The sequence below is a fragment of the Chiloscyllium punctatum genome, chromosome 20 (assembly GCF_047496795.1).
Source record: "Chiloscyllium punctatum isolate Juve2018m chromosome 20, sChiPun1.3, whole genome shotgun sequence".
Classification (NCBI taxonomy): Eukaryota; Metazoa; Chordata; class Chondrichthyes; order Orectolobiformes; family Hemiscylliidae; genus Chiloscyllium; species Chiloscyllium punctatum.
In genome coordinates, this window is record NC_092758.1 from 14,514,556 (window position 1) to 14,535,208 (window position 20,653).

A 20,653-nucleotide genomic window follows, 5' to 3' on the forward strand; every position below is an offset into this window, starting at 1 on the left:
TCAGCACTACCTCTCTGTTTTTAATCTCTGTGCCTAGGCTATTGAAAGCAGGTATCCCACATGGCTTCTTAACTACTCTTCCGACCTGTCCCGCCACCTTAAGGGACTGGTGGGCATGCAAACCAAGGTCTCTCTGATCCACAGTTCTTCTCAGGGTCATCATGGCCTAAGTGCCTCAGCTCTTGCTTATCCAGTTGTAATGCTGTTATAATATTGCAAAGATGGCTATACAACTCTATGAATCCATGTCATCTCAACGTAAATTTTCACAGATTGAGATTGAACAACACAGTGGGCTATCTGACTGGTGCTAGGGAAGAGTTTGTTAGCAGTCACCAGTCTGTCAGTTTACACTCAACAGATGAGCAGTGACTAAGCAGCAGTGTTTAGTTCCTTGTCGTGCTGAGCTTAGTCAGAGGTCCCATTCCGCATCACTTCCTGGTGAAAGAAGTGTGTGTCTAAGCTCCCCATACACCAGGCCTCACCCCCCATTCACCAGGCTTCCCCCTCCCCCCACTCACCAGGCTTCACCCCCCTCCCCTCCCCCCACCCCCACTCACCAGGCTTCCCCCCTCCACTCACCAGGCATCACCCCCACACTCACCAGGCATCACCCCCACACTCACCAGGCATCACCCCTCCCCACTCACCAGGCATCACCCCCACACTCACCAGGCTTCACCCCTCCCCACTCACCAGGCTTCACCCCTCCCCACTCACCAGGCTTCACCCCCACTCACCAGGCTTCACCCTCCCACTCACCAGGCCTCACCCCCACTCACCAGGCTTCACCACCCCCCCCTACACACCAGGCCTCACCGCACCACCCCCCCACCACACACACTAGGCTTTACCCTCCCACTCACCAGGCTTCACCACCCCCCCCTACACACCAGGCCTCACCGCACCACCCCCCCACCACACACACTAGGCTTCACCCCTCTACACTCACCAGGCCTCACTCCCACTCACCAGGCCTCACCCCCACTCACTAGCCTTCACACCCCACCCCACCCCACCCCCCATACACCAGGCTTCAACCCCCCCCCACCCCACACACACACCAGGCTTCACCCCTCCCCCCCAACACACACTAAGCTTTACCCCCCCACACACTAGACTTCACCCTCCCACTCACCAGGCTTCACCCCACCACACACACACACAAAACAGGCTTCACCCCCCCCCCACACACACACACAAAACAGGCTTCACCCCCCACCCCCCCCCCACACACACACACACACACACACACACACACAAAACAGGCTTCACCCCCCCCCAACCAGGCTTCACCCCCCCCCCCACCAGGTTTCACACACTCACCAGGCTTCACGCTCCAACCCCCTCCTCACCAGGCTTCACACCCCCCCCCCCTCACCATGCTTCATCCCCCCCCCCTCACCAGGCTTCATTCCCCCCTCCCCTCCCCTCACCAGGCTTCTCCCTCCCACTCACCAGGCTTTAACCCCTAACCCCCACCCCCCACCAGGCTTCATACACACTCTCCAGGCCTCACTCCCACTCACCCCTCCCTCACCTCCCAACGCGTCAGGGAGTGTTTACTGCTGATTACCTCACCCACCTCTCCCTAATTTTAAATATTGATCCAGTTTCTGCCTCACCCATGAAAGCTGGGAGTTTTCAGCCTATTGATTCTGACTGATGTACTCAGTTTCCCCCTCCAGCCCAGACTCTGTGCTACATTATAGAGTGTTCACACTGATACAGCTCATCCTGCCTTCTGTTATCCACTGCTACAATTTTTCTGTATTAACTCTAAACTGCTGAAATTCTAATATTGAAATCCTGTTTGGAAGTTACTGTTGCTCGCTCTGCCCTTTCAGGCAGTGTAAATCACAACAAGCTCCGTTAAGAAAAACAAATAAATCGCCAGCACCCTTGTTCTTTTGACACCTATAATCTTACATTTAATCTCCTCCCTCACCTACTGGAAATGAGACCCCTGCCTCTAGAATTTGAAACGCTTCCCATCATATCACCCTGGAATCAGTTTTAATGAAACTTCAGAAAAAGCGTTTCACCAGCTTGGAGTAGAAATGTCAACTTCAGAACAAAATCTCCAGTTTGTTTTTGTTTCTTTGTTATTGTCTTATTTCTATCTCCCTCACCCCACTCAAACATTACAAAAATGTTGGCTGTGCCGAGGCAGCTAGTTGCAGAACTAGTTTAAAGAAATCTGACGCTGTCTCCTGGTTGAAGGAGGCTGGTAACTGGTAGAATATCAGCAGAGGGGAGGTGCTTCAGGCAGGTGCTGGGGTGAAGTTCACACTGTAGCCTTCAGAGATACACACACACACTCAGAGAAGGAGATACCTGCTGTGCTCCTGTTCTAATGAGAAGCTGCACGAAGGTTTTAAACGATGCAAGAAGCTACCGTGATGGCGGAACACAACTGCTCCAAGGGTGAGTGCACTGTAAAGATCACCAGATAAGATTAGAGGACCAGCTTTCTCAAGAGCTTAGTGCTGGAGTGAGACCCGACTCCACTGTACCTCTGTAAATGCGGAGCCGTTGTGTTATCGCACCCTCCTAGTGCCTCAGTACCCTGGACATGCAAATATAGTCCGGTATGTGTAAGAGATGCCTTTGGTTTGTTGGGATAGAGTCAAACTCATGTTTGTTTTTTCACTTGATATGTTACTGTGCAGAACATTGTGCGAATGTATATTCACAGAGACTTTTTTTTATGAATAAAGTATATTTTTGCAATAAAAAAAATCTCTGTACATGTGACAATAATAAATCGATATTGAATTTGGGCAGGCCAAAAGCTATCACTAATTACCCCCCCGCCTAAAGATTCTTGTTCGGTCCTTCAGACTTTTTCGTTCACTGCATATTTTATTGCATCAAAATTCACTGGAACATGCCTTTGACCGACGCATTAAACTGTTTGAAACCATCGCTCGGGTGCCTTGGACAATGTTATCACAACTTCTGTGTTTAACAATGAACTGCTTAAGCAGGAGCTAGGCAGAGGATTGGTGTGGGAAGGGTGAGGATTGGGGGTGGGAGATTCTGGGGGGGTGAAGGGCAAAGTTAGGGGGTGGATTCAGTCAGGTTTGGTGAGAATGCAAAGAACCTCAATGAAAGCAGTATTCCAGGATCCAGGATCATTGAAATCAGCGACACTATCACATCAAGAGAGTTGAGAATTCATTAACTGGCTGAATCCTCTTGCTAATCAGAAGGATCACTCTTTGAGAAAAGGAAAGATTTCTTCCAGGAAGCAGTAAGATGTGATCAGTTCTGGACACACTTTTATCCAAGTTATGAAGGTTTTAGAAGCCACAGGGGAGACTCGTTAGACTGACAAGAGGGATGAAAGATTTCCATTTTGTGGAGATGTTGGGATTAATCTATTTAAAACAGAGTGAAGTTGGCTTTTGATTTGATCGAGATGCTCGGGTTTCGGGGTAAATGAAGTGAAATTGCCCTCATTGGCAAGAGGGTTGGTAACCAGAGGAGACCAGTTTGAAACGAGTGTCAAAACAACCACGGGGCATAGGAGGAAAACAAATTAAACCGAGAGCTGGAAAAACACAGCAGGTCAGACAGCATCCAAGGAGCAGGGGAGTCGACGTTTCGGGCATAAGCCCTCAGGAATGTGATAGATGGGGGTAGTCCTTTACAATGTGCAGCATTATTTATATTTCTCCAAAGGTGCATAAGAGATTTGTGCTCAGCAGTAGAGTTGGGGTCCATTCAGCTGTGCAGGGGGGTCTGAATCTCCTGAACCTGTTGCAAGGACCACGCTCACTGTGCTCCTTCAAAGCCTGCCATTCAACAGATAAATTTGGTAATGATTTCTTGTGTTTCCCATTCCGTGATTCAAAGGATGTCTTCTTGTCGATCTTGCTCAGGGAAGTATTTCCATGTGGGGTGCTGTATTGTTAAGCTGCAAATGCCTATTGGGTTATTTAAGGTCTCATCAAGAAAAATACAAGAAGACGCATGCACTTTGTTATAAAGCAAATTTATTAGCTTAATCTACTGTAGATATATGTAAACCAATGAGTCAGTCTATCAGCTTGAACTTCTTGAGACATACTCAACAAATGAGTCTCACTGCTCACTGCCCATTGGGGGTTCCTAGGTGATGGCTGGCACTTGGAGCTCTATCTCAGTTTCCAGGGCACTGACTCTTGAACCCCATTGCAATGGTGAAAGTCCATGGCCTGGGCTCATGAAGTTGGACTAATGGGGAAAGACCAACAGGTGGGACAGAGTTCCAGATATTAACAATATTCTGGCTGTGTGCTGTATCACCATTTCATAGTACCTTCAGTACTTTTACAGACCTCAAACGTACATGGGTCTGTGTAGACTGCACAAGCAGGTAGTTCCCATCAACCCTCAAAGTCTTCACTGCCCCCAGTCAAAACAAGCTGTTTTTGCTCTCGGCCTGATTCTTGTGTACTTTTTCACTACAATTGCTCGTTCCTCAATTAACTCTCAATGATCTGGTTTGGAGACATAATTTTTGAGCCTAAAATTATTGGTGATAAAGTCAGGCAGTAGGTAGATTGAAAAGGTCATCATGCAATGAGTAGGTGAGGTGTAGATTCAACCTTTTCACAGGTTGCTGTTAGTCAGCAGATATGCGATAGGGGTAATGTTTGAGCTCAGGAAGTATGGTGAATGGAATTGCCTCCTTTAAATGCTGTATTGTTCATTTGTTTATTGAGTGAAGCAGGTTAAACAATACTGCTGTTAGTTTAAGGTGAACTGTTGGTTTAGTGCAAACAGCTCAACTTTTAAAATGGACTGTACCTGGTTTAGTGGAAGCAGTATTTAGACAGGGAAGCAGAACATTACAAAGAGACATCGATAGCTTGGATGCAGCGGTCTGATACAATAATAAATCACTAAGACTATGGATGTTGGCTATTAAAACAATAAAGTTCTTCACACTTAGCTGCCCTTAATTAATGCATGTTTATCCTTTTGATTCTTAATTTGTCCTGGATCACCATTTCTAAAAGTGTTCTTACCATATAGTTAAATCAACTGGTCTACAGTTGCTGGGTTTATACTTACACCCTTGTTTTTGTTTAAACAAGACAACAACATTTTCAATTCTGCAAACCTCTGGCATCACCCTTGTATCAAAGGGGGGGGGGGGGCACCTCCACAATTCCACTCTTCCTTCCAAATCTAACCCATCCAGCCTTGGTTCCTTATCAACGTCAGCCTCTTGTACCTACTCTTTATTGAATTCTAGTCCATTCACTGCCTTAATTCTCTTTCACTATGACTTTGTCAGGATCTTCTTCCTTGGTTTATGTCTGGTTTAATGGGTCTGAAGAATGAATTGTGAAAAAGAAAACCTTGCATTTGTTTAATGCCTATCATTACTAACTATAAGAGCAGGGAAGTAATGTTGAATCTGTGCAGAACTTTGGTTGAGGCCACAGCTTTTAAAAGAAATCATTTATGAGATGTGGCAGTCTCTGGCTAGGCTAGCATTTATTACCCATCCCTATTTGCCCTATTGCAGTAAAGAGTCAACCACGTTGCAGTGAGGTCTGGAGTCACATGTAGGCCAGACCAAATAAGGATGGCAGGTTTCCTTTTCTGAAGGATATTAGTGAACCAGATATCTTTTTTTTCCCAACAGTAAGCAACATTTTTTCAGGGATTATCATTAAACTCCTAATTCTAGATTTTTTTCTTGATTCCAATTTCCACCATCTGCCATCGTGGGACTTGAACCTAGAACCCCAGAACATTACTGGGTCTTGAGATTAATAGTCTATTTGCAACATTAAGGTCATTGCCTCCCTGTTATTGGAATACTGTGGTCACCACCCTATAGGAAGGATGTGATTGCACTGGAAGGGGTGCAGGGGAGATTCACCAGAATGTTGTTTGGCATGTAGCACTTTAGCTATAGAGAGAGGCTAGACAACCTTGAGTTGTCTTCTTTGGAGCACAGAAGGTTGAGTGGAGACCTGGTAAAGGTACGTATGGTTATGAGGGATATGGGCAAAGTGGATAGAAAGCAGCTGTCCTCCTCAGTTGAAGGGTCAGTAACAAGGAGTTGTATTTTTAAAGTGAAAAGCAGGAGGTTTGGAGGGGAGTTGAGGAAAGATACAGAGGATGGTGGGGTCTGGCATGTACTGCCTGGGAGGGTTGTTAGGTGGGAAATCTCAAAACCTTTAGAAAGTACTTGGATGAGCACTTGAAATGACTTCACATTTAAGACTTATAGGCCTTGTGCTGGAAGATGGGATGAGAGTAGATTTAGCAGAGTTTTAGTGTGCCTCTACTGAATGATTCTATAATTCTAATCCCTGTGACATCCCAAAGGTCTTTGCAGTCAGTTAAGTGTTTTTTTTGCAGGTTGGCCACTGTTGCATGAAATGTGGCATCCAACTTGCACACTGCATTGTGGACAAGTGGCTGTACAGGACATTGGTTAGGCCACTTTTGGAATATTGCGTGCAATTCTAGTCTCCCTCCTATCAGAAGGATGTTGTGAAACTTTGAAGGGCTCAGAAAAGATTTACAAGGATGTTACCAGGATTGGAGAGTTTGAACTATAGGGAGAGGCTGGAATAGGCTGGGGCTGTTTTCCCTGGAGCGTTGGAGGCTGAGGGGTAACCTTATAGAGGTTTACAAAATCATGAGGGGCATGGATAGAGTAATTAGACAAGGTCTTTTCCCTGGGGTGGGGGAGTCTAGAGCTGGAGGGCATAGGTTGAGGGTGAGAGGGGAAAATTTTAAAAGGGATCTAAGGGGCAACTTTTTCATGCAGAGGGTGGTGCGTGTATGGAATGATCTGCCAGAGTATGTGGTGGAAGCTGGTACAATTACAACTTTTAAAAGGCATCTGAACGGGTATAGGGCGTGACGATCCAAAATGTTGAAGTGGGGTTCAGGTAGTCTAGGCAAACAGCTTATTACCATGGCATGAAAAGGTACAGATAATCATCAAAAAGGCCAAAGGGTGGCATGGTGTCACAGCGGTGCCTCACAGCGCCAGGAATCTTGGGTTCGATTCCACCCTCGGGCAACTGTCCGTGTGGAGTTTGGACATTCTGCCCGTGTCTGCGTAGGTTTCCTCCGGGTGCTCCAGTATCCTCCCACAGTCCAAAGATGTACAGGTCAGGTGGATCGACCATGCTAAATTGCCCCTAGTGTACAGGGATGTGTAGGCTGGGTGAATTAGACATGGGGAAATGCAGGGTTATAGGGTATAGAGTCCTACCTGCCTATATTCCTTTCCACATATCCACTCCACCCTCCTCTCTGACCTATCACCTTCATCCCCACCCCCAAATACCCATTGTATTCTTTGCTACCTTTCCCCACCTTCCTCTCTAACGTATCACCTCCATTCCCATCCCCATTCACCCCCATACTCTATGCTACTTTTGCCCACCCCCACCCGCCTCTCATTTATCTCTCCACTCTGCAGACACCCTGCCTCTGTTCCTGATGAAGGGCTTTTGCCTGAAACGTCGATTTTTCCTGCTCCTTGGATGCTGCCTGGACTGCTGTGCTTTTCTAGCACGACTCTAATCTAGACTCTGGTTTCCAGCATCTGCAGTCCTTGTTTTTACCAAGGGTTACAGGGAAGTGGGTCTTGGGGAGGCAGTGGGATGCTCTTCGTAGGGTTGGTGTGGACGTGAGGAGCCAAATGGCCTGCTTTTAGGGATTCTATGACTCTATGAAATGCTGGTGTTTATGCCCAGGGGAATAGAACACAAGGGAATGGAAACCACAGATGTAAGCTGTGGCCCCTATGTTGAGGGAGACTGTATTAGCAAAACCCAGAAGAGTTGAGATAAGAAGGAAGTGTAAACTCACTTGGATTCCACTTTCTCAAACTCCCTTTGCTCTCCTACAGGATCATACGTAACATTAATGTGCCCTTCGACTTCCTGTGAGGCCGTGTGTCAGATCATCCACGTGAAGGATCTAACAAGCTCTTCCCTGAATGCATCTCTGGCATTGGATCAAGCAGGGAATTCACTTGACTTTTATATTGGCTTGTCCTTGGCCATTTTCTCCAGCTGCCTCATTGGTATCAGTGTCATTCTAAAGAAGAAAGGACTGCTCCGATTGGCTGAAGTAGGCGGCACCAGGGCAGGTAAGGAGTTTGTCACAGTTCCCACCCTGTGTCCCTTCTCCATTTGAGACAGTTGGAGGAAGCTGCTGTTATCTTGGTTCATGGGATGATTGCTTCTTCAAGAGTGTTTTCTTTTCCTTTTGTTGGAATCAGAAAAGCGAGAACACGTATTCGTACAGAACTGATCATCAATCTGCCAGGATGTTACAAAGTATTTCGTGCGAACTATAGTTTGCTCTTTTGAAGCGTGATCACTGGGGTAATACAGAAAATATTACATCCAGTTTAATAATGACCGTATCATCTGCAAATGATTTTAATTGAGAGATCCTTATTGGCCCTGAACACTAGGGAGGACTCCACTGCTCGTCTCCCTTATACCACTCTATAAATTTTACCAATGTTTGCTCTAAAGTCTTACCTTTTGGTCAGTGTGATGCTCACTGTAGATGACCCCCTTTGGTCAGTGCAGCCCTCCCTGGGGACAGTCTCCTCAATCACAGGGAAAGGCTCTTTCAGTCAGTGCAGGCTCCCTCCAAACCATTCTTCTGGATGGCTTCCTTGGACAGTGGGGCACTCCCTGGGTTACCCCCTAAGGCAATGTGCCATTACCTCCAGATGGGCCCTTGGACCATGCAGTGCTCTGGATTGTCATTAAGATGCTGTCATTGCCATTAATGTCCGCATCCTAAGAAAATCTCAAAAGAACTTATATCCTATGGACAAAGCACGACAAATTCAACCAACCAGTTACTGTACTATCACGCTATCTCAGGATGGTCTCATTGACCATTCGGCTCACTCATTGATAATCTGCTCACCGATGCTCAGTTCTGTTCTGCCAGGACCTCTCAGCATTGATTTAAAACTGGATAAAAGAGCTGGATTCTTGAGGTGAATGAGAGTGATTGCCTTTGACATCAAGGCAGCAATATGCAACGTTGGCCTGAGATTATCATTCAGGCTACATAAGTGACAGGAAATAGCCATCTCCTTTTCATGTTCAAAGCATATCATTGCTGAATGGCAGGCCGATTTCCACCCCTTTAGTTTATTTTTGATGGTCAGCAAAGTGATGGAAGTGTTATTGACAGCACTTCAACGGGCACTTGCTCAACAATAACCTGCTCACTTATGCCCAGTTTAGGTTCCGACAGGCCAGTTCACCTTCTGACCTCATTACACTGTTGGTTCAAACATGGACAAAAGAGGCAAAGAAGTTCAAAATCCCAGGACTCCCTCCCTAACAACGATATATATACCAATACCCAGTTACTTTAGTATTCAGTGTGTGTGATAAGGTGTTCAGTTGGAAATTATCCATATCTTTAAACGGAGATTTGAGAACTGGTGCTGGCTTTTGAACAAAAAATATTTTCTTGGCACACTTGCTTAAAGCTCTCCTCTTCTCATTTGGAACTATCAGCTGCTTGATAAATCTTGAACTAAAGTAATCCAGGAAAGCACCTCATCTATCACCTCCAAGGCAATTGCAGATGAACAATAAATAATTGTCCCCCCAGCACCATTGGCATTTCATGAATAAAGTTTAGAATAAACACCATGTTCTTTTTCCTTTATTCGTTCAGGGGATGAGGGTTTCGCTGGTTAGGCCAGCAATTATTGCCCATCCCTAAATGCTCACATTGCTGTGGGTCTGCAGTCACATGTAGGCCAGATCAGGTAAGGATGGCAGTTCCCTTCCCTTAAGGACATTAATGAACCAGATGGGTTTTTCCAAGAATTGGCAATGGTTTCATGGTCATCAGTAGATTCTTAATTCCAGGTTTTTTATTGAATTAAAATTCCACCATTTGCTGTGGCAGGATTCAAACCTGGATGCCTGGATCATTACCTGGGTCTCTGGATTAACCGATCAGTGATAATACCATTGCCATTGCCTTGGACAGAAACTTAACACAATCAGACTTTAAATATTGTGACTATAGAGCAGTTGAGAAGCATGGAGCTCTGAGGTGAGTCATTCATTTGTGGATCACCAGAGTATTTCCACCATTTACAAGTCATGGAATATTTTCCACTTACTTGGATGAGTGCAGTCCTTGTAACACTCAAAGTTTGACACCATCCTGCACATAGTAGCACTATCCTTCAGTATAAGCATTCATTCCCTCATCAGTGACGCACCATAACAGTAGTGTGTGCCATCGACAAGATGCATGACACCAACTTGCCCAAGTTTCTTCAATAGCATCTTTCAAATCCCTGACTGTGCCAGCTCGGACAGGGACAACAGATATATGGGCAAACCCACCAGTGCTAAGTCCCTCAACAATTCACACACTGTCTTAATTTATATCTGTTCTACTACTTCTTCTATGTTCCTGCATCAAAGACACAGAAGTCCAGTGAGCAGCACTATGGGTATATCTCAACGTGTGGCTTGCAGAGGTCTAAGAAAGCAGCTCACCATCACCTAGTCAACAGTGTTTGGAGGGGAGACAGTCAATGCTCGCCTTGCCAAAGTTGCCCAGATTTCATGTCTGAAGAAATATTTGATATTTTTCTCATAAAATGTTTATAGAAAACCAGCAAAAGCAGGCCTATGTTTGATGCCCCGATTTTTTTTTAGATGTATCCTGAAGATATTCTGCAATGGCTAATAATTCCAGAACCCAGTGAGTTCATGGAAAATTCAGCATAGAATTGGCTTACTTTGGCAAATCTCTGGCAGTTCTTTTTTCTCTTGACATAGCATTTTTCACTGCCTCAGACCAACTTTACATTCAGTGAAGTGTAGGCACTATTGTAATAGAGGGATTGTGCACATCATTTTCCCACCAGCAGCAATATGACCAGATCAACCATTTTAGTGGTGTTAATTTAGGGATAAATATTGGCAGAATCTCAAACATTCCTTAATCAAAATAAGGCTCCCGCAAGATCACATATTTGTGAGCTGCAGGATCTGCAGTTGTGTAAACAAAGTTGACTTTCTTGTTGTCTGTTCCAGGAGATGGTGGCCATGGTTACCTGAAGGATTGGATGTGGTGGGCTGGCCTTCTAACAAGTAAGTAACAGATCTGGGGAACAGTGAATACTTCTATCTGTGTTTACTGAAATAAGAGAAGACCATTTTTTGTTAGTGTGATGTGTCCAGTAATTAATTAGGAGGCTTAGTGAACTGGTCAATTGATCATTCCACTGGTTCGTAGGTACTTTTGTTCAAATGCAAACACACACACAATCTTTTTTTTTTATATTTTCATCATTTAATTTTACTTGAAAGGAGATGGGTACAATATGAAGGGTATCAATAAGACAGTAAGTTCCTACTTATGGATAAGTCCAGAAATGAAAGACGTCAATAAATGAAGGTCATTAACAGATTAAATAAAACATTAGCAAGGATTTGTTTACACTACGTTTGAGAAAGGGTGGAAAGAATGTTAGGATGCTCGTGCAAGCATAATCGCCAATTGGGCTGTCTAGCCTGTTTCTTTATTTGTATCCCCTCGATTTTTTGTAGATTGAGGATGATCAACCAATTGTGAGGATTTAATATGCTAGATGGACAGGAAAGGGCAGTTTGAGTTAGACGGGTAGCTGAAGTGTGGTGCAGAATAAAACCAGAGTGTAGGGTCAGACATTATACTGACTGTGGTAAGCCCTACCTCACCTTGTCCCATAAAGACATTATGATATAAACTGTGGCTTGCCACCTCATAACCTTCACACAACAAGGACACAGAGCAGTGGGGAGAGAGAGAGAGAGAAATTATCAAGGTAAGGAAGGGAGATTCATCTTAAAATTAAAGTTAGGCATTTAAGAAGCAGCAATTATACCAAAACACCAGAGTCAATATATGAGAAAAATAAATTATGTAGCAAGTTTTTATTAAATGGATGGAACTGCCTTTAAGAGTGGTGGAATAGACAGGCAGAAGGTTGGAAGAAATCAACAGGCCAGGCATCATTGGAAGGTGGAGGAGTTGATGTTTCAGGCATTTTTTCTCCACCTCCTGATGCTGCCTGGCTTGCTGTGTTCTTCCAACCTCCTGCCTGTCTATTTTGGATTCCAGCATCTGCAGCATTTTTGTCTCTTAAAGAATGGTGGAAGCAGATAATAGTCATTTCTAGAAGAGAATGGGAGTAATTGGAGAGCTCTTTCAAAGCGTCAGCACAGTACAGTGGATCAAATAGTCTTCTGTGCTATAAGACTCTATGATGATTTCCTCAAAGATGTTTGAATCCTGTTCAATTCTTGTGATTTATTTACCTCCATTTGCTCAGCAACCACAATGGTCACAACATGAAGACTGCTGCAACTCACCTCTAGTAGACCCTCTCATTCCATTTCCACTTTAATTGTCATTTCTGTATTATCTAAAGTTAAAACTGAGGCAAAAGAACTAGTTTTCCACTTTCGCGTCCTGTGTAGAGTTAGATGGCCTGCTCTCACTGTATCACCCTTCCAGTGGCCTTAGTTCATCTTTCATTTTGAAATAACTTTATTGTACTTTTTTTCTTGCTATTTTCAATTTCCTTTCCAGACACTTTCCCTTCCTTTACACTTCACTGTCATTTCTGTGCCATTTCCCTTCACTGTCCTAACGCAGCAGCACAGGCAAAGTTGGCTGAATGGCCCCTTCTTTTACTGCATCACTCTCTGAAAAATTGTTTTCGTTCTTTTGAGTTGCTTTGCAGTTGTGTTCAATCAGAGAGAAGTCCTGAAGCTGGTCACCTTTGCTTTGCATGGGCGCACTTTGGCCCGTTGCCTTTGGAATCTCCTCAGTGAAAGAACAGACCAGCTCTTGCACTCTCCTGGCTGACAAGGTCACTCTGACTCTGACAAAGTTTCTCAAGCACATAGAGTTGGTCCAATTTTAAAAAGAAAATTAGCAGTTTTGTTTGGGTTTTTATAACCTTGCCAACCTTTGAAATTTATTGTCCTCCTGATCAAAGCCTGAAAGCTTGACGCAGCTTGGAGCTGGTGATATGTGGCTCTATTGCTTGTAATTGCTCCTGTTGGCTCTTTCACAAAGTTATAAAGCCATTATCTATTAACTGTAAAAATTCACCGTGACCATATTTCACTTTTGTGGTGGTAGGTGGTCTTATTGTTACACTCATTGGCTAATTTTGTGTGCCTGTGGGACCCTGGAGAGGAATCACGATGTGTCCTGTGTGTTACTTGAAACCTTTTGTGACTGGCAGGCAGAACAGGGAAGAGCCAGGAATATCGTGAGTGAAATGAACCTGATCAAAGTTTGCACTGGAACAGGAGGAGACCAATTAGCCCCTGGAGCCTTCTCTGCCATTCTGTGAAATCATTGCTCATCTGTGACCTAACTCCATTCACTCATCTTGGCTTCATGTCCCTTAGTATCCTTGGCTTCAGTTTAAATCAATCTTCAGTTTAAATATATCATTAGATTACAGTGTGGAAACAGGCCCTTTGGCCCAACAAGTCCACACCGACCCACAACCCACCCATTCCCCTACATTTACCCCTTACCTAACACTACAGGCAATTTAGCATGGCCAATTCACCTGACCTGCACATTTTTGGACTGTGGGAGGAAACTGGAGCACCCAGAGGAAACCCACGCAGACACGGGGAAAACGTGCAAACTTCACACAGTCAGGCAGGAATTGAACCTGGGTCTCTGGCGCTGTAAGGCAGCAGTGCTAACCACTGTGCCACCGTGCTGCCCATCATCTACTACTATTTTTGTGAATGAGATTCCCAAACTTTCAAATTTTCTGTGGTAAAATGTTTCCTAACTTCCAAGTTGAATTGAATAATTTGGGTTTTTAATAACTGTGAAAAAAAAGGTTTTCATTTTTAATGTTTGAGTGGATCATTTGAAATGGTGGTGCTTATGCAGTTGATTTGGAGATCATTTAACATGACATAGATCTGATAGCGAAAAGAAAGAGATTTAATTGTTTGAAGTAATATTCTCAAGTATTGTTGAAATTGAATCAAGTCCAACAAGGAGCCAATTGAAAGAAGTCAATTTCAATTCAATGGCAGAGTTGTTGGATGCCAGAGTCTGTAGAAAAGACCTTGTCTGTTTACCCTATCCATGCCCCTCATGATTTTATAAACCTCTATAAGGCCATCCCTCAGCCTCTGATGCTCCAGGGAAAACAGCCCCAGCCTATTCAACCTCCCCCATAGCTCAAATCCTCCAACCCTGACAATCACCTTTCTTTTCCATTCTATCCTAGGACTGTACCATCCCTATCTCTAATCTCTTAAACTCCCACAAACCTCCAAGAGTTCTGTATTCCTTTGGCGTTTTGCATATCTGAGATTTTAATTTAACTGGTAGCCATGACTTCAGTTGCTTTGGTCCTAAACTCTGGAATTTTTTTCTCAAAATCTCTCCATCTCATTTATTTTAAGGTACTCCTCAGAACGTAGCTGTTTGACTAAGCTTTTGGCCATCCATCTGAACATCCCTTTCACTTGATTTCCATTGTTCTTCTTTATTATTATTTCAAAAGAACTTAAAACTTTGTTGTTGATTATAAAGTAATGAAACCTTAAAATACCATTGTTATAGAGATTTGTAACCAAAGGGACTCATTGACTCCTGGTAGCCTCATTATAGTCAGCCACCATATGTGATGCTGGGCAAGATAATTTCCTCCATTTTGAAGTTAATCATCTTTAAAAATGCTGTGTGATTGGAGAAAATTAGTGGATGGTTATTCAGTAAGGAGTAACTCACTTTCTGATTCCATGTAGGATCTCCACAATGTATATATCTCAAACTAACAGTACATTGCATGCATGTAGGTCCAGCAACACTCAAAACGCTTAAGATTTCCAGGAAATCACTCTCTTTGGCACTGCCACAGGGTTGCAGAGCAGTGTATACCACTAAGGTGTTTTGCAGCAATTCACCATGGCTCCTTTGACAGTACCTCTCAAAGCTTGAGATTGTTACCATGTGGAAGCACCAGGGCAGCAGGTACAAGGGAACACCACCTCTACCACCAGGATGTTTGGCTCCAAATCTTACACGCTATTCCAATCTGGAAATATATTGCTATTCCTTTAGTGTTGCTGTTCAAATCCTGCAACTCCCTTCTTAACATGATGTGGGAGCACTTACACCATGTGGATTTTAAGAGAAGGTTCAGCACCACTACCTTCTCAAGGTATAGCTGGGAAATAAACTCGCCACATCCCCAGAACAATTTTTACAAGAAGCTAAAAAGCGGCACTGCGTAAATTAATATTTCATATCAGACAATGTATTAATTCTGGGTCTTCTGTCTCTTCCAGTGGGCATTGGAGAAGCGATGAACTTTGCTGCATATGCTTTTGCTCCGGCAACAGTTGTCACTCCACTCGGAGCACTCAGTGTCCTGGTCAGGTATGCCCAATGGGGCCGACAGGTGCCATTGCAATCCTGGCATTTTAGAATTTTAATTTGCATTACACCATTTTTTCAATTTGCGTAGTCGCTCGTTATGTGGCCTTGTCTCAGTTTGTGTTTGGTTACCTTCTCGTGAGTGTCCTTGGAACATTTGACTTTGTTAAATATCTGTCACTACAAGTGACTGTGAATGTTGCAGGATGGTCCACTGTGGAAGCCATCACAACCAAGTCAAATCTTTAAAGATAATTGACAACCCTTCCAGTGACACCCACATGATACAAACAGCAGTAATGTTACCTCATTCTTTGAAGTAAATGTCCTCAGTAAATGGTGAAGAACGTATAGAATCCCTGCAATGCAGAAAGAGGCTATTCAACTCACTGAGTCTGCACCGACCAGCTGAAGAGCATCCCACCCAGACCCATCCCCCGCACTATCCCTGCAACCCTGAATTTTCCTTGGCTAACCCACGGAGCCTGCACATCCTTGGACACTGTAGGCAATTTCTCATGGCCAATCCACCGAGCCTGCAAATCTTCAGTCAGTGGGGGAAACCAGAGCACATCACAGAAACTCACTCAGACATGGGGAGAACATGCAAACTCCTCACAGTCATCAGAGGCTGGAAATAAGCCTTTGTCCCTGGCACTGTGAGGCAGCAGTGCTAACCACTGAGCCACTGTACAGCATTTCAGAGAATCAAATTAAAGGAGATTAATTTCTATGTGGAGATCCTGTTACTAATCCCCTTACCTTTTTGTTTTCTCCACCCTAGAACAGGTAGAACGGGCTTCTCCATAGTGACACCTTCAGCAGTGTGGAATTCCTCAGTGCTGGTCCAGATTAGTCTAGGAGAGCCGAGAGTGGCAGCAGATAAATCAAACTGTTGATAAAGAACCTTGTCAATAATGTCCTTTCTGTCCCCCAACTCACCCTTCCACATACCATCAGATAATACCTCACCTCCCTTATTTCCATACCACTCTGAAGTTGGACTCATTGAGATTTGTTTATTCAGTAAGATGTTTGGAATGCTTTTCTGTTGCTGATTTCTCTCCTTATTTCCTCCTCCCTTCCCACTCCAATGTACAGTGCTGTGTTGTCATCCTACCTCCTGCAAGAGAGACTGAACCTATTGGGGAAGATGGGATGCGTGCTGTGCATTCTAGGGTCAACCATCATGGTGATTCATGCACCTCAAGAGGAGGAGGTGAAAACACTGGAAGAAATGGCACTGAAACTTAAGGAACCAGGTTAGTTTGGGAAGACAATTGGGGCTTAATTAATTTTTTAAGTAAATTAATGCACACTTGTGGATGTTGGTGGCAAGGCTGGCATTGATTGCTCACCCCTGGCAGTGGGAGATCTCTTTGGACCACTTCAGGATAGATGTAAATTGAGCCAGCTTCAGACTGCAGTTGGGAGTCAACTGCATTTCAGCTTAGACTGAGTAAAGATGCAGGATTCATTCCCAAAAGGGACATTAGTGAACCAGTGGTTTTTATGACAGTCCAACAACTTCACGGTCACTTTTACTGTTTCCAACGTTTCAATTTCTGGAATTTTTTTTAAAAATGGGGTATAAATCCTCAAGCTGCCCTGGTAGATTTTGAGCTAACTCCCTTGGGATTATTAAACCAATAAGTAACCACTGCACCAGTAGACCTATTAACTTTCCCTTTAACTTGCTAACCAGTTGCTCACACCCTTGCATACAAAGGTGTTCAATTCCCTAGGAGTCCAGAATGCAAAAATAAAACAAAGCCCTATTGGTTTCTTAAAGTCCATTGGGACAGCAGATGGGCTTAGGAGGGACAGTCGAGGATGGGAACAGTGGGGTGTGTTCCCAATGGGTAGACAGGATTAATAATCCATTTCAATGTATGTTTTGTTCTTTAGGGTTCCTGGTGTTTGCTTGCCTCTTACTGATCACAGTGCTCTTCCTCATCTTCTACACGGCACCTAGATATGGGCACACCAACATCCTCGTCTACATTAGCATCTGCTCCCTCATTGGGGCATTCTCTGTTTCCTCCGTGAAAGGAATCGACATTTCCATCCGAGCGTACTTTGCTGATCTCCCAGTGTACAAACATCCATTAACCTGGATTCTCATCTTCTCGCTACTAGCCTCCATCATCACCCAGGTCAACTACTTGAATAAATCCCTTGACATTTTCAACACCTCAGTGGTCTACCCCATCTACTATGTGTTCTTCACCACGGTGGTTATCACCACATCGGTCATCCTATTTAAAGAGTGGTACAGCATGTCTCCTATCGACATTGTGGGTACTGTTACTGGCTTTGGAACCATCATCCTTGGTGTATTCATGCTTCACGTCTTTAAAGACCTGAACTTCAGCCTGAAGAACTTGCCAAAGACACTCAAGGCACAAGAGGGAGTCTGTGTCACTCCTATGCTTAAATTAGATGACAAGCACATTCTTATAGAAAGCACGGACAACGCAGTGTTCACCGAAGAGAAACCCAGGGTCTTTGTAATTTACGGGTGAAGATTTTGGATTCATGGACAATTTAAAGAAAAAAGTGCTACTATGAAAACCAGATGTAGGCAGACTATGGAATTATTTGGTGTTCTGATGCAGTGCCTTATCATGTGAACACACTGTAATATACATTGTGCCCAATGACCTGGAGTGAGGTCAGTTCATTCCACAGGAATTCAATTCAGTCTAGAATCTATGCTGCAGATTGTGGTGACAATATAAGTCAGCTGGTCAGATATAAACCAAGTCTGACTTTCAATAATCCCACACCTGTTTTACATTTCACATCTCTTGTGAAGTATGTAGCATTTTAAATAATTTTTGAGAGGTGGAACTTTATCCATGGTCATTCTATTCTGTCTCTCATCAGGACTGGCTGCTCAAATGCCAGAATCAAACAGATCAGCCCTGCTGCTAGATCATGTCATGGGAAATGCCACAATCTAACCAGTTTACATGTGAAACTATCCCCTTTCTCATTTTGTTTTGATCAAACAAAATTCCAATTCAAAGTTTTTTTCTCATTATCATGAGATGCTTTTATGACTTGTCAGTGATTCTTGCCTTCAGATATGATTACATTATTTGCTTGTGGCTGGTTTCAAGTTCATGGAAAAAGTCATCCTGTGCTGCTTGCTCATCGTAATTGACAAGGCAGTACAGTTCACATTAATGCCTCAGACCAGGGAGGGATGAGTCGACCATTTTCCCTGCTCGTGGTCCTTATTATATAGCTGTGTGTATTATGTATGTGTATATACCATGTGAAGAAAGGATTAGATTTAAATTGAGATATATGTATGGAGCTGGAAAGCCTGTCCAGTGTGGAACAGAGTCCCACAGATCATGGGAGCACTGGCCAGTACAGCACTCCTTCAGTACTGCTGTGTCAGCTGAGATGAAACTCTGGAGTTTGGACTCTAAAATTCTGAAACCTACAATCTTATGAGCTCAGTGGATAATACAGTCAGCGCTATATGCAAAGGCTGACACATTGTCAAGGCAGTGCGTACTAGCTTTTTCTCAACTCTCTTATTCATGTCTGCACTTTGGACAATTTTATAAAATCAGTGAGATAGCAGTGAGTGTTGCACCTCTTTCAGAGTAAATTGGCTTTCCAAAAGATCAGTGAACCCCCCCTGCATCATTCAAACCTGATGCTGTCAGAGGCTGGTTGACCAGAATATTATTCAGGCTCCAAGTGTTACATTGAAGAAAGATTACATAATCTAGTCTTGAGTTTTTTTGGAATGTTAAAGGTTAATTGATAATATTATTGAGGATTTTAGAGTTTTGAAAGGAATTAATAAATAGATAGAGATTTGTAGAATTTTCTATGGCAAGGGGATCTAACCTAAAATTAACCCAGGCCGTTCAGAAGGGAAACTGGGAAACACTTCTTCACACACAGAGAGGTACAAATGTGGAATACTGTTTCTCAAAAAAAACCCAGTAGATTTTAGCTCAAACCATAATTTTAAATCTGAGATTAGTGTGATTTTTGCCTAGGAGAGAGTAGAAAAGGCAAGATTGTCATTCATTACCCATTCTCAGTTATCTTGAAGAGGTATTGGTGTGGCTTTTTCTTGAACTGCGTCATTCTGCATGATGAAGGTACTTTTTCAGTGCTCTTGGCATGAGAGTTAAACAAACCTTCATCCATCAGGGAACAGTAGCCAGAGACTTTCTACTTCAAACATCTATTTTTTCCATCTGTAGCCATTATTTCCTAGGATGCAATGTAACTACCATTTGTTTCTGAGAATGCGTATTTCAGCATCTCCTTTCATGTTTACACTGTAGCCTTATGGGTCAGTATGCCAACTGGGCATTGTATGTTCAGACCAGAGATTCCGCGCTGTATCCCTGGAGTGAGCTGAGTTAGCGACATCAGTTGAAGCAATAACAGAGCTGCTACACTGGGACTAGGAAGTTAAAGAAGGGCAGTTTCACAGAATAACGGCAAATGGGGCCATTCAGTCCATTGTATCAACATTGACCCAGATGGTGAAGTATACTGGAAAAGTCTATGAAATACTTAAAAGGTAACAAAATTTTAGGAATGTTAGAAGAGTTAAATATTGCAAATGGTCAAAATCTGAAAATGCTGGAAGAACTGGGAAAGCCAGGCGGCTTGAAAGGCAATCAATCTGGAATGTTAATTGTTTTTCTCCATCTGTAAATACTGCTTAACCTGCTGCATATTTTCTATTTCCACCTCCTTTCAAGTGTAGTCCTTAATGTGCTCCCAGTTTAGTCAGGCCCCAAAATGTGAATATTTCTGTCAGAGCCTTTAATTCGGTTCTGGGTTCTGCAAGATGGATATAGATTTGGAACTAGATGAAGGAAATATGTTGATCACTTTTAATCTTTGAGTGAATGAATGTACCCTGAATGGTCAATGTGTTGGAGCAAGATGAAAATAGTCTTAAGTTTGTATTTTTCTATTTCATATATATTTTTGTAACATTGTTTTTGTAAAGATGCCTGTTAATGCATTATGATTCCTCAGTGATGAGTGCATTCACAGTTTAATGTCAAACAGAAGCAAATTGTAAATGGAGAAGCCACAATAAATATTTGGCTTGGTATATTAAGAGTTTCTACAGAATAATAAAAATGAACTGAAATGTTTAATGAGCTAATTTTAATATGAAGTTTCCTTTTGGAGTTGACCGGTT

At 43.4% G+C, this 20,653-nt stretch overlaps 1 protein-coding gene across 1 annotated transcript; it reads left to right on the forward strand.

The window, feature by feature from the left end:
• Positions 1-2,271: 2,271 nt before the first annotated feature.
• On the forward strand, positions 2,272-20,563 carry LOC140491913 (magnesium transporter NIPA2-like). The gene is made up of 6 exons (XM_072590378.1): positions 2,272-2,427; positions 7,880-8,122; positions 11,076-11,132; positions 15,366-15,456; positions 16,555-16,715; positions 17,362-20,563. Exons 1-6 carry the CDS (start codon positions 2,385-2,387, stop codon positions 17,976-17,978), a joined length of 1,212 nt encoding a protein of 403 aa, XP_072446479.1. The 5' UTR covers positions 2,272-2,384; the 3' UTR covers positions 17,979-20,563.
• The last annotated feature ends 90 nt before the right edge of the window (positions 20,564-20,653 follow it).